Source organism: Pelmatolapia mariae, linkage group LG2 (assembly GCF_036321145.2).
Source record: "Pelmatolapia mariae isolate MD_Pm_ZW linkage group LG2, Pm_UMD_F_2, whole genome shotgun sequence".
NCBI lineage: Eukaryota > Metazoa > Chordata > Actinopteri > Cichliformes > Cichlidae > Pelmatolapia > Pelmatolapia mariae.
Window position 1 is genome coordinate 32096376 of NC_086228.1, and position 26696 is coordinate 32123071.

Here is a 26696-nt window from a genome sequence, read left to right on the forward strand (position 1 = left end):
TTTATTTTAGATTATCCTCTCTGCTGTATTTCAGTAAGTGTGCAGACACTGTAGATGTATTTGCAGTCGTGCATGCGTACAAGATAGCTTTTCAAGATTAATCTGGTAAAGAATGCAAATAGATCTATTCTCTGTGTAATTCCCCAACTTTCTGTGAATGGTACTTTGATCACTCAGTGTTGTCACATAGATCAGATTGTGCTGCCACCATGAGGTGGAAAGAGAAATGACATTTTAGTAATTCTGTTTGTTTCATTTTAATGTAAAAGCGAAGGCCCGTATAAAATCTGACTTAGGTCCATGATTTGGACACGCCCCCATACATACTACATATGTGTTGTTGTAACAAGTGAATCAACTGAAAAGGAAAACATTTATTTACAAGGGGTCACTTTAAAAAAAAAAAGTTTTTTTTTTAACACTGGAAATCCTCTCCTCTCTCAAACCCAGACTGCAGCCGATGTTGAAGAACTGTTTAGGAAAAGCAGCTGTTTGTTGTTGCCCACTCACCCCTGAGTGACAGCCATGAGCTACAGTCAGTAAAATAAAAAGCACAATCGACAGGCACGGTTTGAAGCTCTTATTCTGAAAAGTCAAACCGGTAGTACATTCACTTTCAGGAAATGCATGACATAACTAAACGATGCCGTATGTAAACAGAGTAAAACAGCCGCGTTTCAGTTATTGATCCTTGTCATGAATGAAGCGGCTCACCGAGGGGACTCGTTAACGGGTAGAAGCCTTCCTGAGGTTCAGTGTGTTTAAACAAGCTGGTGGCTGGTAAGTAGCTAACCGGCAGATGCTGTTGTGTTCATATTTTGTTAGGATTGTACCAGCTAGGTGGATGCTAGCCTTGAATGACTCCACCTTTGTTTCTTTGATTTCAAGTGTGTATATTTTTCTCTATCTGGTTAAATTCTATAAAATAAAAAACGCTGCACAAATATCTGATTGATTAATACTCACCGCCAGTAGGAAACAGTTTGTGTCAGCGACTGTTATAAAGGTCACATTTAGAGATTATTTACTTGTGTATAACCAGTTACTAACGTGGATCATACTGGGGTGTGAAAAATAACAGGCAGATGATTTGCTTAAAAATAGCAGTGGTGTACCTAAAATGCTAATAACAAGTTTTTCAACTTCAGCATTGCCAGCTGTCCAATTTTAATATGAAAGATTTTAATTCAGAGCAAAGGTTTACCGTTGTGTAACTTCAGTCACTCCGTATAGTTAAAAGTATGTTTTTGTGTACAGATGAATAGTGATGGAGCTGTCTCAGAGGGAGCGTCTATCGGAGTTGGTGGAGGAACTGACCACATCAGGACAGCCACAGCTCAACCAAGACAAAATGAAGGAGGTCAAAAAGCTCTGCAAGTATGGCATCAGCATTTACACAGGGATTGTTTAGTTTTGGGTGTACAGTGGAATTATGAAACAAATGAAAGACTCCAAAATGTGTTTATAACAATCCTTTGGAAAGGGGTCAGGATTGCAAAGATCTGACAACACAGTAAGAAAACCTTGAATCTATCAAGATCTGTTATCAAGCGAGCAGATTGTCGAGAGAATATCAAAAGTAAAACGAGGTTTGCTTAAGCACACCACAGAGCAGGGCCCTGCAGAGATGTTTGAAGGGGTGGGCGCTCAAAGTTAAAAAGGGGCACATAGAATAACAACAACCCACAGTCATCAACAAGCTAATATAATATCGCTTCATACTATATCATTGTCATCAAGTGGGGACAATGCAATGCAAACATAGCCCATGTTTTACCTGATGGGTACAGTGTTGCTGTTGAGGGGTTACTGTTGCTGCTGATAGTGCTGGAGGGCAGGGCTGTGTTGATCTGAGACTTTAGAGAGTAAAAAGTCCACAGGAGAGATGGTAGCTGATAGAACAAGTCTAATGAGATTACAATAAAATAAGAATGTAGCCAAAAAATCTACACACATAAAATACACACACACATGCACATACAGTGACATTTTACACTGTATATACTATGGCCACTTTCATCATGGTGTGATCCAGAATCCTTTTCTTATTAATTATTCCAGGTGCTATAAGTCATAAGAATAAAAAAATAAAGTAATAAATATTAAATAATGTATTTATGATGATTCAATTTGTTTGACTATCCGCTCTGTGCAGAAAGCTTTTAAATGTTTAAACTGTAGAGATAAAATCATTTTTGCTGCTGTAAATTCAGGATTTTGTCTTATTTGAAATGTAAATCTAATATAATCTGTTTCTTAATGTATTTTCTGAGAAAGACAGTGTGTTTTAATCCATAATTATGTGGATATGCATATCAGTTTTTAGTGAAATATAAACCCCCAAGAAAGGCAGGGAACTTACTTTAAAACTAAGTATGTTCCCTAAAGCGGTGGACAGACCTACAGACCCATGACACTCTTACTCAGTTAGCTAGCAGCTAATGACCAGCACACTTGTGCAGTTAATAAAAGGACAGGTAATATTTGTCGCGCTGTTGCACACACAGCACGCTCATTTGTCTCGTCAGTTGCCACAAGACAATTTACCATCGTGTACATAATAACCTAATACTCCTGTGTGTTATAATTCAATAAAAGGACTAGATGTTACAGTCCCTGATAATCCATTGCTTCAAATGGAGAAAGTCTTGAGGGATGGCTGTTATGAGGAAAGGCAGCCCAAAAACTTTACCAGCGGAACACATCGTTGTGTGCCTCAACTTCACGGGGTGTTTCGGTCTTTTATCACATGCTAATCTGCCATTTTTTACCTTCCTTGCTTAGGTTTAGGGAATAGAGATCTAATCTAGACTATAATATTAAAATTTTGGGACACATCATCAGTAGTGGACCTTGAATTCATCGGGTTTTTCGGCCATTATCACTAGACACCCTCATCCAGGGTCGATCAGGCCCTGGATGAGGGTGTCACTGGTTTATGTTAAATTATTATTTCTCTTCTACTTTCTTCTGTTTAGTTTTCTACAATTTATTCACCGCAGCACGGTGGCACAGTGGTTAGCACTGTTGCCTCAGGTCCCGAGTTCAATTCCGCCATCAGGCTGGGGTCTTTCTGTGCGGAGTTTGCATGTTCGCTTGGGTTCTCCCTGGGTACTCCAGCTTCCTCCCACAGTCATGCAGTTAATGGGAATAGGTTAATTGGAAACACTAAATTGCCCATAGGTGTGAATGCGTGACTGAATGTGAAAACGAATGGTTGTCTTTGTATGTGTGTTAGTCCTGCGACAGACTGGTGACCTGTGTACCCTGCCTCTTGCCCTAAGACAGCTGGGATAGGCTCCCGCGACCCTGAAAAGGATAAGCAGAAGCGAATGGATGGATGGATATCAATTCACTGCAACTGAGAAGTAAAATTTTACAATTTTTTAAAACTTTAAAATTTTTTGGAGCCTCACTTCTTCAAAGGGTGATAGAGACAAATAAGACAAAAGAGACAAGATAGGAGAGAGGAGAGCCAGGAGGGGGGGCACCTGATCTGGCATCCCACACCTCCCTGCCGGATCGGGCTGTACACTCTACCTACAGTGTATGCTGTACACCCTACTTACTGGTTTCTGTTGCATCAGTCTGCGTCTCGCAACCAGCGCGCTCTGCCATCAAGGGCGAGCATTGGTCAATGGTAGTCATGTGACCGATGCAAGCCAGATAATTTTATTTAGCAAAATTGTGATTAATAATTAAATTCAAGCCCCACCCCCTGCACGTGCCTGCCACAGAGGATCTACATCAGGATGAGAATCACAATTTCCCACGTACTGATAAAAAGTTACTGGACAGTCAAATAAAGGTTACACGAAGAACGAAAGAAAACAGCTATTTATTAAATACAATAATACCTTATCATCCAAAGCATTTTATGTAAGTGTATATTAACTTGTCTACGACGTGCTTGCTCCAGAAAGGTTTTATGAAAACTGACAGTATTTATGGTAAAATATGGTTACATGTTAAATACAGTCATTTAATTCTTTTTCAGCATTATGAGTACAACAGATGTCAAGTTTTTTCGTGATTCATAACATAACATTTAAAAAAGAAAAAGTTACTGGGCTAATTACTCTCCACTTGTTCTCCATTCCTCACAGAGTGTCTAATGACTGCATAGACCATGTATACCACTCAGTGATGTCCCAGCTAAACCAAGAACATGCTGAGATCCGGCTATCTGCCTTCCAGATCGCCAGTGAGCTCTTCTCCAGGTCACACCACTTCAGGATGCTGCTAGTAGACAACTTCCAGGTAAATCAGCTACTAGTAACTAGTAATCATCTGAGATCATCCAGTGCACACCAAACATTACACGACCTGGATTTTTACTGGCAGAATAAGGCCAATGATGGCATTTTATAGCAGTCACCACACTGCTACAAAAGCAGTGTGGCTACTCGCAGAAATGCTACCCTGTGACAGAGCCTCCGGGATATTTTTTTGTGTGGCCCTAGACATCGTGGTTGTCTAGGGCCATTAGCACTGCTAACTGTTGAATCTAATGTTTGTTGTGAGCGGATCCCAGTCTTACAGTTAATTAACACTAAAAACAAAATAAAAAAGCTGATGAAAAAGTTCAAAAAAAGTAATGGAGCAAAGGCAAACTTAAAGTCTTTTTAGCTTTTCGGCTGATATCGGTTCACGTATGCCCACTAAGTGATCTGTGTAGGATAAATCCACGTACAGTGAATTCCATTCAAAGAGGAACGATACAGACACTCAGCTTTAATATTAGGATGTCTTTCTTTCTGTGTCCCCCTTATCTATTCCTCCACCTCTCTTCTTCCCACAGGAGTTCTTGGAGCTGACGGTAGAGACTGATTCAGAGCAGCCCCTCCCTCCTCCTAAAGAAGTAGCCAGGAAACTGAGAGCTCTGGCAGTCCAGACTGTGCAATCATGGCAAACGTCTTATGGCTCTGCTTATAAGAAGCTGGCACTGGGCTATAACTTCCTCAAACAAGTTAAAAAGGTGAGCGATGCAGAGATACAGAGTGACTTTTATTAACTGGAAACAACCCATGTGGTATAAGTCTAATGCAGAGGCCTCAGTTTGAATCCGCCGCAAGGCCCTGTACTACATTACATGAGGAAAACACACTCATGAAACACACTGAAATAACATCTGAATTACCTGTGAGAAGATCCACAGGCAGTATGATACAAACAACGAGGTAAAAGGAGTGTTATTAGGAAGCGTTCTGTGTTCCGGATTAACGGATTTCGATTTCAGAACTCTCAGTATCAGCCTTAAAAATCCTCTAGCAGTTGGACTTTATGAAAAATAGAAGTACACTATAGATTCTGGAAATTGCATGATGCTGGTGATGTGTAAAGACATGTTAAAGAGCCATATGTTTACCACCTGCAACAGTGACTCTGGCATTGTTTTGACCTTGTGAGTGAGGAACCACCATAAAGGCAGTTGTTCATCTTTGTGTGCATGGATAGATTTTGATGGGGTACTATTTGAGAAGATACTCTCTAGTTTTTGTGATCAACAATGTGTGCATGCTTTCAGGTAGACTTCCAGGACATTGAGGCGAGAACAGTAGCAGAGAGGACGAGGGAGGAGGAAAGACGGAGGAGAATGGAGAGGATCTACAAGGAGAAAGTAGAAGCAGCAGCTAAAGAAATGGAGGGTAAAACTACATCGTGTTATTCTCTGCTTCTAGTTTTAATACCAATATTTTTATTTCCATTATCAGAAACTATTAAACACACAAAGTCTCAGTGGTTTTGTTTGTAATTGGATCTTTACACATAGTGTTATTAATGTTTGGGCATTAAGACTTTTATATTGTTTCTTATTCATTTGTTAGAGTCACAGCAAGAAATAGAAGCAACGCTGACAGAGATGGAATCGTGCCTGAGGCTGCTTTTCCCAGATTTCAGCCCCATAGACATCCAAACAGCCAACAGCAGCCCCTCCAACTCCCAGCCAGCCACTAAGTGTCCTTCAGATGATGAGCAGCCCTGCTGCAGCAAAGACCTGAGGGCTGATGGCAGAGTGGGAAAGGTCCAAGAAAGAGAGGAAAATACAGGAAGCATGGGAATGACAGAGGAAAACAAAAAGAACTGGAAGGAGAAAAGAGAGAGGGAAAAAACAAAGAAAAGGTCTGAAGGTACAGAAGGCAAGGATGGGGAGAAGCAGGAAATGGACAAAAGTAAGAAAGCTGAAAGGAGGGAAGTCATGGAGGTGGAGCAAGAAGAAGAGAGCGAGCAGGAGGAAAGTAATACAGAAAATGAAGAAGAAGAGGCTGATGTTGAAGACTTTATCAGGAACTCTGGCCTCATATCTCACTCCTACAGTCTGGATCTGAACCTCAGTCCTGGTGCGTAGAACACACACATGTGGAAGCTTGACGTTGAAACTCCAGTGAAGAAAATAATAAATCATAGCAAAACCTTTGAACACACTACAAACTTTACTCCCCGAAACAGTCTCTGTACACTATTAACCTAATACATTTTATACAGTGTACCTTATAAACTGGCAATTTAGAGTGTAGCATTCGTACACTATCCAATCTAACCATTTATTTGTAGGGCTGTGTGTCAGACTGTACTCAAAGTGATGAAAATGGTTAATTACTACATCCAGAAATGTGTTAGATGTTTTATCAGGCAAAGAGCAGCAGTCACAGTTTATGTCACATCATGTCTGTGTGTCAGCGTGATGTGCATGTGTGGGTAATATGATGAACATTTTACTTTTTATCTTCACTCATTTGCTTGTTTTGTATCAGAGCTGAATACAGTGCTGAAAGTGCTCGCGCTTTTACCTCAACAGGGCAAAAATAAATGCTCATATGCTGGTAATGAATTCATTGAAGACTGAGGCCTTTGGTCTGTTTAGTGAAATGAAGACGAGGGTTTGGGAGCAGAAGAGATTTCTTGTCTGTGTAAAGCACTCGATGTGTCACGTATGATTACAGAAAGTTCAGTCATTAACATTCAGACATAACACAGTGCCTGTTTCACTTTTCACACTTGTTTTATTAAAGCCTGTAAATATGCACCACAAATATGTTTGACTCTAATATAACTCATGAAGGATGTTGCACTTGTGGCATTTCATATACAAATGTCTAAATAATATCATGGGGATTTTCTGAGTAGAGCAGTGGTGTCCAGGTGTGTGATCAGCAGCATCCAGAGTAAATGTATCATGCTGTTTAATGAGCATAAAGCAAACCTTTGAGAATCCTTCTCAAAACAGGCCTCTAATAGTCCTTCCTGTTAATGTGTTAGCACAGTCAGCGGAGTGAGCGCGCTGTTTTTCTTCCAGGTCTTCATGTGAAGGAGACGGAGGATAACGAGCCAGTGGTTTCCACTGTGATAGACCTCCATAAACTCATAACAACCAAACATCTGCCAGCTGTGCAGGGCTGGGTTCAGGTAAGAACAGACACACGCACACACACACCTCAAATGCCAAAAGCAGGGTATTTGAACAGCGGTTGCTCCTGTGTAGTTAACTGTTTCCTTGTGTGTTTATTATGGTGTTACATTCTTTTAAGACTCTCGAGTGCCTCTATGCTAGCGCTGCGGTAAACATGAAAATAAGCTTCTGAGCACTTGTGTTTCCATGTAAACAGAGGGTGAGATATTATTTTAGACATACTTTAGTACTCTGAGAACATTGCTTCTTTTGATGTGCATCTATTTGTATCTTCTACAGTGTATGTAAGAATATATAAGCAGCATATATAAGATTGCGGACAAAGAGAACGTAGTCAGTGTTTGTTCTGAGAGTTTGGAGAAAGTCTGCCTCTGTCTCTGTGCGTTAACTGTGTTACTGTTTTAGAGAGAACAAATACTGGTGTAAATACCTGCAGTGGCTCTGCTATGATACATCAGTGTTCCTAATGTTAGCTTAACCATGGTTTTGGAATCCATGATTATTTTGATTATTTCAGCATCTGAAAGCACCAAACCCTCTCCTGCTGGCTCACAGCGTGATTTTTATTGGTCACATTACTGAGGACAGCCTGACCAGCTGTCTGAGTATGGCCATCTTACCTATATTTCTGGTTTCCCTGTGTGTGCAGGTGTTCACCAAATCAGGTGCTGAGGAGCAACTGTTGAGAAGAGCACTTGACCTGAAGAGGTCTTTGGAAGCCACGCTGCAGAAACACAAAGAGCTTCACATCGACTACAAGGCCAGGGTCCGCAAAGTGGTGAGTTATAGTTAATGATACAGCGCGTAGTTAAGATTAGACACAGTGCTCCCTTTTTGTTAAATAATAAAAAAAGTTGTTTGCTTACATTTAACATGCCCAAGTGTGAGCAGATTTATTTGGCGCTCGTATAGAAGATAACCAGCAGATGGCAGCATTCTATTGTAAATCAAATAGTGGAGCCTTCCATTACATAGGTGATAGTACAGGAGTGAGGCACTCTGATAGAACAGCTGTAGCTGAGTGCTTTGTTGATAACTGGCTGCCTCTCTGCCTGGAGTGACTGATGGAAAAAAGCTCCATGTTTCTCTAAATTCTGTTGCGTTCTCCTGCAGCAGCAACCTGAGTATGTTTATAGAGGAACACCGATTCCTCAACCAAAACTCCCATTAAAATAAATTGCTTTTTAAAGGTTCTTTGTATTTGGAGAGAGAAGTTTAATGGAGTCCCATAGAAGAATTTTCTGGAGTCAGCACTGTCATCTCTGCTTCTCCGAGGACACTCAATATGTCATCAACTCCCTTTTAAAAAGTTTCACTTTTACATCGAGGAAGGTACATTTGGACTAAATTGGGTCTTTGTGTTTGTTTGATTTTGCTGCACCTAACAAAGAATCAGGCTTGGCAGTGGATGGCTACAACTGTATATGTAGTAAAGCTGACTGAAGCCTCACTCTATGCAATGTCAGCAGTACATGACAGAGAAATACGTTGTACGTAAAGGCTTTGAAGGTGATATTTACTTTTGGATACGCATGCAAAGTTGAGAGGAATACTATACTCTTCTTTAGCCACTTCTTTGTTGTCTTGGCAATATGTTCTGGGTCATCCATCTGTTCTCATCCATCATCATAATTTGTTTCTTTAGTTGAATCTATAAAAATGTCAAAGATGACACATTTTGATAGACATACAGCAGTATTTCTTTACTTTAAAGAGGCTTTAACAAGGTAATCCCAAAAGTGCTATTGGTAGAAAACTTGGAGTTCTTGTCATAGTCTGCAGAGTGTCCTGACTGTGGCAACCCTAAAACAGCATGTGAAAGGCATGTTTTTAAGAAACGTTCATCAAAGATCTGACCTGGGAAAGCCAGTAGCAACAGGCTTATGGAGCGATGAATCCAGACTTAAAATAAGGAGAAAGGTACAAGACTGTCTGTAGTCATCTGTAAAACATGCTGGAGGCTCTGTCATGGTTTCTGTCTGCATTTCTTTAAGTGGTGTTGCATAATTTCCTTCGGGATTAATAAAGTATTCTGATTCTGATGTTGTCAAAACTATTTAAAGTACAACATACTGTCAGATTTGGATCCACCATGCAACACCATCTGGAAAGCGTTTGCAACGGCTTCATAACAATGATCCCAAACACACTGCCGGTGCAGTAAAAGCATACTAGGATAGAAAAGCACACTATCGGTCATGGATTGGCCTCCCCACAGCCTGGATCGCGTGGGATCCATCTTCATAGACAAGATGATCCACCATCTGATCGGGGCCTTTCTGCGTGGAGTTTGTTCTTCTCGTGTCTTAATAATAATAATAATAGATTGCATTTATATAGCGCTTTTCGAGACCCTTTACAATTCCACTATTTATTCACACACTGGTGGAGGCAAGCTACAGTTGTAGCCACAGCTGCCCTGGGGCAGACTAACAGAAGCAAGGCTGCCATATCGCGCCATCGACCCCTCTGGCCATCACCAGTAGGTGGTAGGTGAAGTGTCTTGCCCAAGGACACAACGACCGAGATTGTCCGGGCCGGGGCTCGAACCGCCAACCTTCCGATTACAAGACGAACTGCCAACTCTTGAGCCACGGTCGCCCACATCTTCATGTGTTCCTTCTGGGTACTCTGGCTTCCTCCCATAATCCAGAGACCTGCAGTTAGTAAGGTTAGGTTAACTGGTGATTCTAAACTGTCCACAGGTGTGAATGTGAGTGCAAATGCCTGGCAACCTGTCCAGGGTCTCCCCTGCCCTTCCCCGTTCCTATGACAGAGTCTAGCTCCATTATGACACTGAATTGGATAAGCAGAAGAAAATGGATCTAGCCCAGACTCTGTTCACTTTTTTTCCCTCAGATATTTTTATTGAATTTTATGCATCAATTTTACAAAAGACAAATTGAACAATATGCTGTTTTCTTTTTGTAGAACGTAAAACAATATGAGACATACATTCCTGACTCTGTTCACTTTTAACAGCTGATGGCTGATATCAATGAAAGCTTTGCATTAGTCCCAGAAGGGCTCTAGCTTCCATCAACACAGCTTCACATGCTTGTCACCACCGAGCCATGATACTCTCTGACTGAGTCAGTCAGAGAGTATTTTGGGAAATGTTAGTAAGTGGTATCTTACGTAGTCTAGTATAGTCTCACATTGTACCTCCAGGGCTTGTAGCTAATGTGCAGCTATCTCTAAAAGGTTAGCTAGTGACAGAGCAGGTAAGAGTGTGAAAACGTGCGTGCACATATTATGTGAAAGTGTGTCTTTAATCGTGTACGTGTGGAGTTTATATGCACAGTTAACCACAGATTAGTGCGCACACTTTGAACGAGACCCATCGCTGCCCTTTTGTCATGTAGATGCTCTTCAGGGATTTATTGTAATCTTTTTGAACTGTGCAAGGGTCCCTTTGGGTCCAAGTCATATAAATTTGGTCAGTGCAGAGTGAGGGCAAGGTGCTGTGGGGTTGCCACTAACTTCTTGCAGCTGCACATCTGCTACATTGCTAGCACGCAGCGTACTATGAGGACAAGCCTTGTTGTGTCTGTGGCTGTCTGTGTCCGTGTCACCAAGCGAACACATCATCATTGTTTTTTGTTTTGACGTGCAAGGCTATAAAATATCCTCCTCCTTTTTTCTTCTTTGAACATCTTTTCCTGCGTGGGCTTCCAAGTCTCATGAGAGATAGAGATAGCAAGGATGGAAATATTAATAGTAGAGACATTTGGGAGAGGTGAGATAGTAGCGAGGTACAGCCACAATGCATAATGCATTAGAGGAGAGAGGAGAAATTGGGGAGCAAGGGGGAGGATGTACCCATTCATTCACTTCACTACCGCTAATGTGCCCCGTGGCTTGATAGCTGATAGGTCTATCTCGCTGCCTCTGTATCTGACTTGGAATCGCCACTCTGCTGCTGTTTGAGCAGGAGGGGCAGGAGAAGCGGCCCCTCCGACCAGAGGAAATGTCATTTCACGAGAGCTCTACTTCATATTATTTGAAACGGTTTAATGATGAACAGTTGCTGTTTTAGAGATGCTTACAACATACTTGAAGTGCAGATAATTTCTAAAAGGGGAAAAAGAGGCAAATCCTAGAGAATCAAGTGCAGGCTGCCATTATTAAAGGACCGACAAATGCAAAGTACATTACATGTTTGGGGAAAAAAGGCATAAAATTTGTAGAGTCTGAATCCATCTTTAGCTGAACAGAGTGGCACAGTGACAGTGACAGAGCGCTGGGCGTCTTACTCTGCCTGGTTATCACTGTCAGGGACCAGTCTGCTGCACCAGCAGGCCCAGCACTGTGATAACCACACAACTTACAGCCCCTTTATCATAATTAGCTTTTCCTTTTTAACCTTAAAAGGCCTTCCATTACTGGGTCCTTCTCTGTCGGGCGGCTGACACACCACGCGATTGGTTTCTCTCACAGCGGGCCTCTCAATATAGTCTCCCATAACGGGTGAACTGCAGAGAAGGAAGAGCAGCTTTATGGAAGCAGATAGAGCTCCTTGTTTAAATAATGAGAAAAGAGAATCTAGGAGGGTGGAGTAAAGAAGAATTTGCATTGTGGATGGAAAGTAAAAGTAAAGGGTGTAGGGGGGAAATGGCCCTGTGAATCTGTAAGCTTTCATTTTTCATGCCAATAATCACACAGATGCCAGTTTGGCACACTCACGTGTTATAGTTGGTAGAATTAGCTTGACAGGGCTCTGCTATTGCACCTTACACCGAGACTCCTGCTATTACTTAATTCGTTTGTAGCATCCAAGAGGTTTGTTCAGAATGCTGCTACCTCTGCGAGCAATGTTATCACAATAGATTTGTGCTTCCAGACAATATGAACCTTTTTCTATAGATATTAGTCTGTAACTATTTGGCAATATAACTACGTTGGTGATGCAGCGTTGCAGGATTTGTTGGTGTCTGGGGCTGAACAATGAAAACTGCAGTTCTTTGAATGGCCACTTTAGGCTGCCTCTGAATAAATAACATCAGGATAGTGAGTCAAATAGAAACGCGTGCATCTCTAAATATATACTATATTCTTTCTTTTTGAATGATCATTTTGACCTTTTTTAAATTTGTCCTTTATCCATTGATAGAATTTTTCTTTGTTGTGTCAGTTGCACGTGCTTCCTGTCTGCTGATGAAGGCTGTGACATGAGGTCAAAAGACAAGGAAAATCCAATTTATTTGATGATGTGATGTTTGGTTTAATATTGTTAAATTGCAGGTATGAGGCTGGTGCTGTTTAGCTAGTAAAAGCTTTTTTGTGTTTCGTGTGGAGGGACTTTAAGCATTTTAGCGCTGTCTCCTGCAGCGTCTTCTACAGTACCCTGCATACTTTTTAGAACAGTGGCTGCTTGAAATGCATTTTCAGTAAGAGCTATGAGATGTGAATCCTATATGCATCTGTCGAACCCTGCAAACTGAAAACGTGGGCTAATGTTTAGGAAAGGATAAGACACGCGGACTTATTTAAACATATCTGTTTTTAAGACTATATTCAGTCATTCCGAGCTCCATTCATACAGGCCAGGGCCTTGTTTACTGCTGATAACCCATCTTATCACAGCACAATGGATATGGCCGCCTGTTTCTCACTGGAGATAAACAAAGAAAGACTATCTCTCTATTTCTCTTCCAACCCTCCCTCTTTCTCATGCGTACATCCATTCTCTGAATGGACCGGCTTCTCTCAGTTCTATACATAACATAGACACCAAAATATACTTGTCTCAGTACCTTTGGGAATTTGCCTGCTCGATTTGGCCAAAAAGGTTTCATATAAATCCTTAGAACTTCGCATCCAGCATTCATTGTTGTTCATTCATTTGTGGCCAGTCAGAAAACTGTCGGCTCGGTTGATTGGATCATCTTGTGCACATAACATGCATATAAAAAATGGATGTAGCAAGTTTGCGAAGTCTGGTTCTTTTACGTGGAGCAAAACGGACAAAGGGGTGAAGTACTTGGTACTGCAGTGCTTATTAGAATCATTTAATGCAAAATGACTGCAGTTTGGAGGTCTATAGGGTACATTGCACAAAGTCCTAAGAAGCCCATTCAAATTTGGTATACCAGCTCAAAGCGAACTTGCTGTAAATGTGATTAGAATTTGGTGATTCAGAGACCCTGGATTGTCATAATTCTCTAAATATGAGTGGATGGAAATGGAATTACAAAAGAGGATGGTTCTGCTACTGGAGTATAATGCAGTGAATCAGAGTGAGCACAGTCTGGTTTCATCAAGGATCTCTGATAGTATGAAAGAGGAAGGGTTTCCAAATTGGAAATGATGGATGCACTGGGATAGTCACGGTCTATCACTGACCAAAGGACCAAACCAGGCTCCATAGCCCGGTCCTTCTTTGAAAGGCTTTTCTGGACATTTTAATTGTCTCGCCAAAGCTTTCAGTAGTTTTACTAGTAAAATAGAATAGCAGGGTAATTTCACTATGGTAGTAGGTGACAGTGTATAATAATGACTATTTTGATCACAGATTGAGACAGGCTGGGAGGGGGAAATGAACTAGACAGCTGAAAATAAGCTCGCTGACAGGGGAAGGTTTGAGAAGCTCCAGGCTGGCTAATAGACCTGCCAGGCTAGGTTAGTGAAATAAAGATGTCACCTTATACATCATATAAGCTGACTGCTCTCCAGAGACAAAGGTGTGTGTGTGTGTGTGTGTGTGTGTGTGTGTGTGTGTGTGTGTGTGTGTGTGTGTGTGTGTTTGGTGGTGTGGGAGGGTAATGGGGGTAAAGCAGCAGAGAAGAGACTACAGAGAGAGGGGAGTGCAAAGCTTTTTGTCATTAGAGTGGATCCCATGGGATCCTTCTAGGTAGTAATGAATAGAAGTGCAAGATGGTAATAGAGATGTGGGATGTTGTGGCAAATCAAGCCCTGAATAGGTCAGGCTCCACTGCAAGCTTTAGGCCTAATTAGTTTGTAAATATGTTGAAATCAATCAGAGGCAGCAGACCTTGGGTCTCCTCAACAAAGCAAAGATGGAAAAAGTAATATCTTGTAACAGTGGTAATAATTGAAGCAGGGTCTCACAGATGGGTTACTTACAGGTTTATAAGTAAACGTAATTAATGATTAAAATAGCAAAGATGGCGGTTGAGCCACCCGTGCCTCCAGGCCAGGTGGGAAACGTATGATATAGTCTACAAACTCCAGAAGGGAAAGGTGATAAAATGGCACTGTGTCAGTTTTGGGCTGAAAAGTAGAACCACAGAGTTACATAGCAGAAGCCGTCCCCATGCGCATGCCTCAGCTTCTAATATCTGCACAGATGTGCGCATGTAATTTATGCGTAATATTCCGAGGAAGATGACTGTATGTTTAGAAAAGCATTTGTGTATGATGTGTTCATTAAGCTAACTATTTCTCGCTTGCCCTCTCTTAAAGCAAATGCCTTGTGATAATGGCGGCATTAGAGCCAGTCAGTATTCCCGAAAGACATTTTCCATTTCGGCCTCAAATGTACAATGAAATTATCTCGTCACCGAGTGTGTGCATAGCCTGCCGGAGAGCTATATATAACGTGTCTGCACAGGCAGCGTTTTAGGGCTTTTTCGCCTTCTCGTTTCTCGTCTCCTCTCCTCCTTCCTTCTCCTTCTCCCCTTCGCTTCCTCCTGCTCTCACTCTTGTTCTCGCCCTCCATGTGTGTCTGTGTGCTGGTTAACCTGCCCCTCCCCTCTCTGCCATACACCTGACTTATGGCTGTGCAGTAATAATTTGCCAGGCCTTGGCAGGCTGAGTGTACATTAGCATATAAATAGCAGATGCACTGAGTGCCCATCACACTCGACTACATTTAATTTTTGGTTTATAAGATTGAATGGGTTTTTAAACGCAGCGCCATCAAACTTGCCAAGAGACAAATGAAGTCAGGGGAGCAGTTGTCCGAGGCGGCGCCCTCACATCATTTTTATAAAGGATAAGAGTCTTACTTAAGAGAGAGGAGGGGGAGGACAGAGGGTGAGACGCCGTAGAAGCTGAATAAGCAGCACACCTGTGGATGCAGGAACATACGTTGCACCTTTCCCCCCACAGCTGTGGGTCTGAGGCAGGTACTGTGTGCACATCTTAACATCAAAATACATTTGCTGTAACAACTTTCACTCTAAAGCTTACCGGCGTGTGTTGGGATTTCCTGCCAGACATTAGAGAATTGTTAAGATCCCCAACTGATGTTGGGTGACCTGACTCACAGTCACTGTCCAGTTATCGGTTACTTGAACCCCGGATGGAGTTTAGCTCAGGACTTTGTCTCCATCTCTGTGTGTGCACTGGTTTGCAGTTCAAATTACTTGTTGTTTATTTTATGCGGCGTCTTGGTGCAGCGCCTCCATTTGAAAGTAACTCTCTTTTTTCTGATTGGCTGCCAGCGAGAACAGAAGCTAGAAGTGCCCGTGTCAGGGGTATCCCTTATGACATTGCATAGATCCAAGAGTAGAAAACTTCATAGAGCTCCATACGCTGACCTCATTGGCTGCACCGAAATGAGATGAAATCTAGAGATGATCAAATTTGACTTTTAACTGTAGGTGCTGATGGTATCGTATCAGCTGTGATGCCAGTGACACCAACATCCTGGTGTCAGAGTAGTGTCTAGTGCTGCCTCACAGCATCAAGATCGCATCTGTCTCTGGTGTTATTCGAATATGTTAGAGTGAAAACCCAGAGAAAATCCTAAATTCTCTTACTTTGACATGCTATTATTTAGTGGCGTTTTTATAGATTGTGTTATAGATTTTTTTAGGAAAAAAAATGACAGTTTGGTAGAAAGAACAGAGTTTTTGGGGGATGAGTTTCAGTAGGTAGTCGCCATTGCAAACCCACAACGGTTGCTTTATTGCCCAAATAATGTATGGTCTCAACTTTAGCAGCCAATTTCAACAGATCTCTTTTTATTTGCTTGTTAAAGGAATGCTTATTTTTCATCCTTGCCCATTTCTCTGCTTTATTTTATTTGCCAGTAAACATTGCCATTACAGTAACACATAGCCCTGCTTTACTTAAACAACTTTTTATTTATTCTGCTCTGTTCCGGAGCTATTTTTATTTCTATCTGGGCCTGTTTTTAATGTGAAAGTTACCAATATTTGTTTTGTCCTTTTCCTATTACAGTGACGCATGGCTCCGCTTTACTTAAACTATCACTTCTAATTTGTCTGCTAGATCTAGAGTTTCAGTTAAAGAAGCAGTTTTTATCTCCCGTGGGGAACTCAGTGTTACCGTGTGGTTTTCTCTGTGTGTGTGTGTGTGTGTCCCAGGGAATAAACCAAAGCTCTGTTAAAATGCAAAGCAGCCCCCCCGTGCAGCCATGTGGGGGAATAGAAGCCATATTTTAAGTGCTCTGCCCGTCAGCAAAATGTTTCTAGGGGAAAGCTAATTCTACTGTGAGACTTACAGCTCTGCCAGGCCGGCCGACAGGACTCGATGCTATCAGGATTAAATTAAGGTGAATTAGAGACAAAGAGGCAGAAAGAGGGGGAAAAAGGATGATGTTAGGGCAGGATTTTCGTCCAGCTGGGTGATCACTTCTTAGTCTTAGGTCATTGATCAGAACAGAATAAACCAGCCGGGATTAAAGTAGACAAGCAAAAAACCTATAGAGACTATATCTGTGTGTATATGTGTGTGTACATTTGCTGTGTGTGGATCCGTTGTCCTCCGAGGATGAATAAGGATAGCAGCAGAGTGGAGTAACAGAGAAAGTTTGGGGTTTAAAATGTGTGTACCCTTGTGTTTAACAGTATTCTTTCAGCTTTTCCAAATAATAAAAATGTAAGTCAAGTATCAGTATCTCAGACTTTATGTTCACTGTGCAAAATCTTTCCTTTGAATAATAGGATCATTTGTATTAATAACACCTAAGCTGGGAAATGTACATGGTCTGCAGTGTCTGCAGTGTTACGAGGCTGCGGGGGTTCGGGCCTGGGTTTGCTTCTTCCTCGTACCGTTTCCTGTCCAAAAAAAGCTTGTATTATTGTCTTTATCTTACAGTATAAGGCACTTTGTTGTTGTGATTTGGTGCTATATAAATAAAATTGAATTGAAGTGAAAATTGACTAAAGGAAGAAAACCCCACAAAAAAACCCCTGCAGTTCCTCTAATCAGCTAGCTCCAAAAGTGAGTTAGTTCCCATAGACTCCCATCTTATCATGGCTGGTTTTATCTGAAAATGTTTAGAGCCTGGTGCAATTGGGATTTATGAGATGATAAATAACAAAAGGTGAGTGAATGAATTATTTTACAACTAGCCTGTCAATCAGAGCATGACGCTTTGATTGACAGGTATGCTGACACACACAGCTTTAACTGTGTGCGGACCTCACTTTGGCAACTTAAATGACTGAACTGTATTTTGTATTTATATGTTAATTAGCACTTATTAGCAGGTATCTGTGTCTGTGTGATCCACCAATAACACATACTGATGCAGCAAGCCGTTTCAGAAGCTACATTTAAAAACAACAACAACACGGCGTGGTTAAAATGCCAGCGGTAAGGGTTGCTGTCACAGTACCTCAAAATCCTGTAAATATCAGTAACAGTCAGTAAACAAAGACAAAAAACACAAGGTGGATGACTGAATCGACGGTTTGCACTGTGGCTACAATAAACACAGCAGCTAGTTATTTTGGTTAAAGGTTAGCGAGTTAGTAATTTCACTCAGATGACTTCATGTCAGTGTTTCTAATTTTAAAAGTATTTAACTGCTGCAAAACTCGAGCCTTTCTCTATTAAGTCTTATTGAAATGTACCCAGTTGTAGAGTCTACCTTACAATATAAAGCGCCTCGAGGCGACTGTATAAATATAATTGAATTGAAATTGAAGTAATTTAATGCATATTTATTATAGAGGTTTTAATCCACTTGTACAGTATTTGTTCACATGTCATAAATGAGGTCTAATTTCTCTCTGATTCAAACCTTCTTCCACAATATGTCAGCCTTTGTAGCTGCGTTAATGAGAGGTAATTAGGCTTTAATTGTTTAGTTGCTTGTTAACTGAATGTTGAGTATTGTAATATGAAGTGTTTTAATTGGTCTCTGCATAGTGGATCAAGAGGTGTGTATCCAGCTTTGTGACACGGTTAACTGAGTCTGTCCTGTGGTTGAGCTGTAAATGTGTGCGTGTATATATGTTGGGGGGAGGGACATGTGGGTAATTATTCAGGGACTCATTATTGGTAAACCAATTCTAACATTTTAATGGGCTTTATCAGCAGTAACGCAGCAGCCTTCTATCGCTCTCACACACACAATCGGGTATTACACTCTAATGAAAAAGAGGCGTTTGGGAATTAGAGGTTAGTTTAACGTTAGCTTTTACTGCTCCTCATAACACTAATCATTGTGATTATTATACTGCTAGACTGAAGCGTGTGACTCTGTGTGTGTGGCTCCTCAGCTGTTAAAAGCATAGGGCCACCGCACACAAATGCATGCACGCACACGGATTTGTGTTATGGAAATGAGCCTGTGTGTGTGTTGTGTTCTGCATTGTAGCCCAGCCAATGGCTAACAAGCTCACCAGGAAATTAAAAACCATAAATTTTGCTTACTACTGATAGAAGCTCATCACAGACACACACACATTGTCATCCCTCTCCCCTTAGCTAATAAGAAAACCAGAGTGATTCGCGGGAGAGTCGCACGATGGGTGAATCCAGTGACAAATTGTATATGCTGCCATCTAGTGGTGCAGCCATTACAGCGGTATTCAGGTGCTGCGACAGAGTAGTGTGCGCTGTTAGATTGATTGTGGTTATGCAGTATGTGAAAAAAATTCATGGCCCATTTTTGTCATTAAACAGTTAAAATAAAGATTCAAGTTAAGGCTGATAGAAGGCAGCTTGCACCCCATGGTTCAATAGTTCATCGAACCACCTTAAGTAACTTGAAATGATTAATTTCTGCATGACATTTAGTCTTTCCCAGAACAATGTTGGCTCAATCTTCTTTACAACGCTGTTTCTGTTTGTTGAGGTGTGCGTGCATTTGTTGTTGTGGATTAGCAGCATCTGGCTTCTACTTGCCTTCTTGATTCATGTTTTTCTACAGGACTTCATAAAGTCTGTTAAAAACCATCTTTTTTACATGACTGCATCTACAACATTAGATTAGATGTGTGGAGTTTCCTGCAGCTGCTTTAACTGGATGCTTAAAAATAAAAGGACATAATTTTTATGAAATAAAGCAGCTGTTTTTTCACACTCAAAACTATGAAAAAGCTAACGATTCTCCCCTTCCTCAGATGAAGGTCTCTTCAGATGGAGAGGAGGAGGACGACGACGATGATGATGATTTTGATGAAGTTCCAGAGAAAGAAGGTTATGAGCCACACATTCCAGATCATCTGCGAGCCGAGTACGGTGAGTTTATGTACGCAAACATACATGCGTGTGCACTTCAAATCTACAGACACGTGCACAAATAGTGAGGTTAAGCTACAAAGCTGCTGTCCTGATCTCCTGAGATCCACACACGTACTCTACAAATAAACGATCGCGCTTTAAAGTACTGGCCTTCGGCAGCTGGTAAAACGAAGGTAATGTGCTTCTTAAGTGGATTTATGTGTGTGTACCCACAAAAGTTTCTGCAAAATACAAAGGAAAAGCAGCCAACATGATGAACAGTATTTTGATATCATTAGTCCAAATTGTATCTTTAATGAGTATAATTGAGTTTGAATGAGGAAACATTCATGATAGTTTGTCCACACTGTTTGTCCATAACAAGCCCTTATTCTGAAATTTAAGACGAGTCATTCCATCATTGATATTGTCCCAAAACTGCCCAAGTGGTCGTTTTGTTTTTACTTTGTTTGACTTCCTTTAAAAAATATATTCAAAAGCTTCAGAGGATGTCTGCTTTCAGTTTTCATTTAAGTGTGTTTAATAAAACTTTTGCCTTGACTATTTTCTACTGATTCTCAGACAGTAGACTGTCTCTTGGACAGTAGACTGACAGTTTAATGGCCTTCCCTTGTCATGACATCACAAATGAAGGAGACATAATGTCTTAACTTGACTCAAAGTGTTGAATTGGTTTTTATAGCTTGTCTCTCGTCCAAACAGATTTTAATGCTAAAGAAGGCCGAAGACAAAAGTAATCACAGAGATGATAAACATGGCCAAAGCAACAGTCTAGTATATTTTTTAAAATCAATGCACTACCCAGCTCAGCAACATCAAAAAGGCCAGTAAACACTTTGCCCAGGCAGAGCCACCTGACAGCTGAGTGGTAGCCTATGTCACCATCTTCAGTCTCATGGTCCTCTAAAAGTGCAACAAACTTCTAGTCAAGTTAACTATTTTAGTTAAAACATCAACAATATGGTTAATTTTTAGCACTTACCAATTTCAGTTCTGGGTTGATTTCAATCACTTTTATCCGGACATTACCTCTGTGAACAAACCACTCCTGCTGTAGTCTATTTCACTGAGCCGATAGCTGCTCCGTAATCTAAAACTCTGTCATTATCCAATATTTAAAGATGAGTAACTGGGCTGTGTTGTAGACATCAGAAGTCTTGTCCAGAGCCAAAATTGTCGTATTTGTTTTTCATCTGAAGCTCCAGATGTCCTGCAGTGTCCTCAGTGTGTTTTGTTACCGTTTGCCTGGAGAGGGCCACATTCTCATTCTTCGTTTTTTCAGGGCATTTTAGCCTGACAGACTCGACCAGACACTCTTTGATAAACTCCTCATCAGAGAATGGTATGATGTTTTTTGTGATTCTGTGGGAAATCACAAAGCTGACTGTGATTGCTCCCTGGATGTGTAAAGCTTGGTACAACCGTTCCCGCTCTGCATTAGGCAAGCTCTTGCATTTCTGTGTGCTCTTCCGTAACTAATCACACACTAATCCGACTTTAATAAATTAATACTTAGTCCATGTCCATGTCTTGGTAAATATTCAAAAGTTATCGTGTGCTGGCATCCATCTCAGATGTCTGTTACAGTGAAGCTGCATTCTCTTGGACATGCACTCAGAAATAAAAAAATAAAAATAGGAGTCACTTTAAAAATAAAAGAAACAAAAGTTGTGTTGTGATTTCCCACAAAATAAAAAAAACAGAAAGACAGTTTCTTATGGGGAGTTTGCCAAAGATGTTTGGTGGCTGAAATGAGACAAACTGCATGATGTGTGCTGATCTCTCCTGATTTGAAGGCAGCGTAGGTTTGTAATAGAGACACTCTTGTTTCTGCAAGCCTTTTTCTGCTGCTTACATATGAATGGCTGTGAGAGTCCCTCGTTTACCATGGCCGCATTGGACATGTATGGATCATGTCTAGCCTCCAGGCAGCAAACTGGGTTAAAGGTCAAATTTTCAGGTCAGTAACCAGCCGCCTGTGCATTTTATTGCTATGTCAGCTACATAATAACATTTTTTGCAAATCTAAGTTGCAGTTTGACTGTTTTTAATACGAGGTACAAGCTCCAGGCAACAGTAAATACTAAAACCTCTCTCAGGATTTTAGTGTGTTCTGCCATGAGCAGCGCTGCCTCCACCCCTCCATCACTCATACGATTTCATATGTGAAGTTATATACTGTGTGTGTGTGTGTGTGTAAGAGAGACTGACCATATTTATGTGTTAGTGTTAATGACATCATAACACAGGATGTTTTTGCCCAGGCACTTATTGCTGGCTCAGCTATGTAGTTTGGCTGCACTGTGACCTTTGACCCCCAGCGAGTGCTTGGCACCACCTTCCTGAGTCATTACATTCACACTGAGCCTGTTTTACCTGTGAACCCATCCACTCCCGCCTCCCTCCATTACTAATCAGTTAGACGTTAGAGTAATTAGATTATATCTGATGGGCCCAAAACAGCTGTGCGTGTGTGTGTGTGCACTTGTGTGTGCACTTGTGTGTGTGTGTGTGTGTGTGTGTGTGTGTGTGTGTGTGTGCGCGCGTGTTTGTCAGGGTGATTAGTGGCCTAGGTAATGATCTAGAGGGGCCACACCAAATTAACAATGCAACCTCTTTAATGAGCCCCTATTAGCCCTGCACTCAGATTTTACCACCCATCGTCAAATGGACACACACACACACACACACACACGTGTACACACACACACACACACACACAGTCCCAATGCCATCTTCTTTAAATTGTAAAGAAATAAGAAGTATTTGGACTTTGACAGTTTCTCTCGTTTGCCTGTACACATCACTATAGTGGATGTTCAATCAAACAATCCGGTACAGGCTTTCATCTTTAATCCAAATGTTTAGGAGTTTTTGCTGATTTTTAGATGTAGTCCAGGAGTTTTCAGAAACTCAAATGTGATTGGACAAATTGCTCTTGCATAATTATAAATGTAAGGATGGATTGTTGAACCCATGGTAACACGTTGTAGTGAGTACCTAGCTGAAATGTAAATGTCTAACACCAAATGTTGCATTTACTCAGACGGGCAGCTTCATTTTTTTTTCTGCTTTAATTTTTGTCTTCACTAAATGAAAAACTTGTTCCTGTTGGGTTGAGAGGTGAGGGGTTTGACCTGGTGAATTAATGGTCCTGCAGGATCAAAAGTAGAGTTAGATTTTAAAATCCGATGTATGGATGGGTGAGAGTTTGTCTTTGTTCCTCCCCTATCATATCCATTTTTCCTTTCTCTCCTAATTTCCCTGATCACAATAGCATTTCGGTTCCTCTCACTCTTTTCATCTCTGCCAGTGGATCACATTTATCATTTTTTAGCGTTTCCTCTTCTTTCTTTTCAATTCTTCCTGACTTCGTCCACTCCTTCTGGTTCCCGTCTTCCCATGTCCCCTTCTTTCCACTTTCTCATTCCACCCCTCTGTCTTGTTCTGTCATCCTGATTATCAGTCCTCTTATCCCTCTCTCTGCTGTCAGTACACTATCGCTCTCTTTCTCAAATTAACATTTTAATTACAGGCCCTGCTTAACCTGGGAAAATCAATACCTCTTCCTGCCTTTCCTCTCTTTCTCTTTCACTCTTTTTTTCTTGCACCCTGTTAACCCCCCGCATTTCTGTCTCTTTCTCTAACAACCCAGGCGCGCGCACACACACACACACAAACAATACTATACACATTTCCTCCCATTGATCTGTGTGTCTTAACATCCACAACAAGCAGACTAACCTCTTCCATTTGGTGCTCTGAAATGAGCAGGTGTGTGTGCGTGTGTGTGTGTGTGTGTGTGTTTGGGGAGGTATTTTTAATTCCCAATCTCCATGAACTGGGAAAGCGCCATGAATTATTTAAAAAATCACTGTCATGTAAAACTACACTCACCAGTCAAATCAGATTTTAACAAAAAACACAAAATTATCAGCAACAAATGTCGTTTATTGGACGTTATACAGCTATCATGAGCTGTGCTCTTACAGAATCATCCCATAGATTTCAGCTGAGTTTCACTTTGAGTTTCATGTCTCGTTATCATATTTCTGATATAGGAAATGTATGCTTACCTAGATCTCGATCTATGCCTGCCACTGCACAGCTAAAAATCAGGAAGATGTTTACCAGTTGATTGAATTGTTGGGGTTTTGTTTGTGCAGTCTCTGGAAGTAGATGTATTTTGTTTCAACGAGCCTGTCTCAGTTATTGCACAGTCAGTCTTCAGGATGGCTTGTAAAATCCATGTGATTGCTTTCTGTCATTTTAGATGCTTCTCGAATCTCGTTTCCGGTGACTGCCTGTATCTTCTCCGGATTCACTAACTCCATTTGCAAAGCAGTAAATTACGGAAATCGTGATCACAGTTACTATGTTGTTTTTCCCTGTCCCTGACTTTATTCCCCATTTCCATCTACTGCTGTTATATTAGCAGTTTGTTGTTAGCATGAACAGCTGGTGGCACTGATTCTGCAGTTCGTGCCCAAAAGAACCCAGTGCAGGAGAAGAGGACACAAAGAGTGCTGGTTGAAGCTTAAACAGTGCAAAGAATACAGAGTGATTAAAACATCACTGTGTCACTGAGTCATTTCAGTTAATGCATGCTTTCCAGTGGACTGTGTATAAATGATAGACTTCCAAGGTCTTCCAGGTGTTTTATCTGCATTCCTCCTGATGACCAGATGGTGGCTACTTCTGTGAGCCAGCAGCTCAGGGGGTAGATGACCTTCAGCTTCTTTGCTCTGTGGCCTCAGAAACACAGCTTTTCTGACAGGTTTATGGCCTCAGCTACTACCTTTGAGTGTTATTGAAAATAGCATGTCCATTTAGTAAATGATGTCCAGAAGGATGATAAAGCCGGTTATGCTTTAGGGCAGGGCTACATTGAGCATACAGTGTCCTTCAAATTCATCCCTTGCTTGTCATTTTCTGATTATTGTAAGAAGGTGATTGTAACAATGAGGCTTTAAGACAGAACTTTACTAATCGAATGTCACAGTAGCTTTAGCCATCTTTTATATTATTAAGTTGACTGGTTTTCTTTTTCTAGTTCAAATGTTGTTGCAGGTAATCTGCTTATCAGACGGTTGCTGGTTTGTTTCCTGCCTGCTCCAGTCTACATGCCACATATCCTTGGGCAAGATACCAACACCAAGTTGCTCTCCAGTGCATCCTTTGGAGTATGAATATGTGTGAATGTTAGATAGAAAGCACTTACCCATAGGAAGTAGTGCTTGCAAAGTGCTTTGAGTGCTCAGATAGAAAAGAAAAGCTCTTTATAAGAAACAGTCCATGTACCATTTAATTAAAGAAGAAGAAAGAGTCGAAAAATATGAACCTGTCTTATTGTTTGAACAGACTGTCCACCGTGTGAATGACTTGTGTTGGTCTCTTGTGCCAGTGATTGAATCCCTGAAGCACTCGGGTCAGTCCTAATAATGTTTGGGATCAGCATGTTGGCAGCTCTCGGCTTACTGCATCCCTCTGATCTCACCTGCTGTGTGTGTGTGTTTAAGTCTTGTTCAATCCCCAGAGACTCCAGATGATGTTGTGCTTGACCACACACACACACACACAAAACAGCCAGCGTCTGACTTCACTTATCCTGGAGATATAACCCCACATTGCTGGAGGTCTGTCTTCATTCCTGTCGGCACTCCAAATCAGGCAGTAATCCCAGATGTACCAATGTTGGCAGAAAATAAAAGGGGACTTCTTTATATACTCAAGTGCTCAAAACTCTTTACATAACATGCCTCATTGACCCATTCACACACATTTTCAGCACTATTTTTCTGCACTTACTTTCTGTCTAATGTGCGCACACGCTCACACTCCAATGAACACAACTCGGAGTTCAGAAAGTTCTGTGAAGGTTTCAAGAACTATCGCTCAATACCACTTTAAAAAATTCAAGTCTGGCTCCTAAGAAGCAAAATATGTAAGAGTGAGTGGCTCAAGCAGAGTTCAGCAGTTTGGAGAGAGCACATAAAGCATGCTAAAGTTTCAGCGGCCATGTTCTCATGTGACATTAATGAGCAGGTGGTGTTAGCGATCACCACTGATGTTGGCCATTTTAATCAGAGGAAGGAAGAGTGAGCAGCGGCTGCGTGTTTTCACCATTAGTTCTTGGGAGCTGGAGCGAAAATAAACCCAGATGTCAGACGAACCAGTCCTTGCATCTCGATATCCGCCTCTCTCTGCTCGCAGGTTTGGATCCCTCTCCTTCCACCTCAACAGGATCAGTCGCAGAAAAGAAACCTTCCACTAAAAAACCTGCAGCTCCTCCACTTTCTTCCTCCTCCTATTCTTCAATGAGGCGGCTAAAGCAGCTTGCAGAAGAGGTTCAGGATCCAACCTCTGTTGTCGCCACACTGCACCTCCTTAGAGAGAAGATGCCACCACCCATAGAATCCAGGTGAAGTCTGATCGCTGCCTCTGCAGGTCTGCTTTCTTTAAACCCCCAGCAATCATCTCCCACCCCCTCCTCTTCTCACTACATTATAATCATATAGTAACACTGCCGTATTATGTCTCAGTGACACCAACTGTTGTAAATATAAAGGAGAGACTAGAACAGTGTGAAGTCTGAGTAACTTGAAAAGGTTTTTAATGGTTCTCCAAATGTGTTCCATTTAGCAGCAGCTCCTCGGAGCCCAGTTCATCTCAGTCCAGTTCAAAGCAGACCAGTGTCAACGCTCCAGTGGTTCCATTTGGTTTGGACCTGTTCTACTGGGGTCAGGAGCAGCCCAGCGCTGGCAGGATCATTAAGTATGCACCAGACAAGCACTGTCCCTAGTTTACTGATCTGTGTGTTGTGTCACAGATGATAAAGTAAAAAGGATCATTTTAATATAATATTAAAACTACAGAG

The 26696-nt window shown here is 41.4% G+C and overlaps 1 protein-coding gene across 2 annotated transcripts in view; it reads left to right on the forward strand.

Moving 5' to 3' along the window:
- Positions 1-36: 36 nt before the first annotated feature.
- Positions 37-26696, forward strand: part of uvssa (UV-stimulated scaffold protein A) — a 34161-nt gene continuing 7501 nt past the window's right edge. Inside the window, exons 1-11 of one of the 2 annotated variants that reach the window (XM_063498893.1) lie at positions 37-780; positions 1258-1377; positions 4107-4260; positions 4802-4978; positions 5528-5648; positions 5829-6341; positions 7298-7407; positions 8061-8189; positions 19699-19816; positions 26033-26240; positions 26462-26593. In XM_063498893.1, coding sequence (XP_063354963.1) covers positions 1268-1377; positions 4107-4260; positions 4802-4978; positions 5528-5648; positions 5829-6341; positions 7298-7407; positions 8061-8189; positions 19699-19816; positions 26033-26240; positions 26462-26593 — 1772 coding nt within the window. In that variant the 5' untranslated portion in view covers positions 37-780; positions 1258-1267. The remainder of the gene's footprint in view (positions 781-1257; positions 1378-4106; positions 4261-4801; positions 4979-5527; positions 5649-5828; positions 6342-7297; positions 7408-8060; positions 8190-19698; positions 19817-26032; positions 26241-26461; positions 26594-26696) is intronic. The other variant, XM_063498902.1, reaches the window with a different exon arrangement.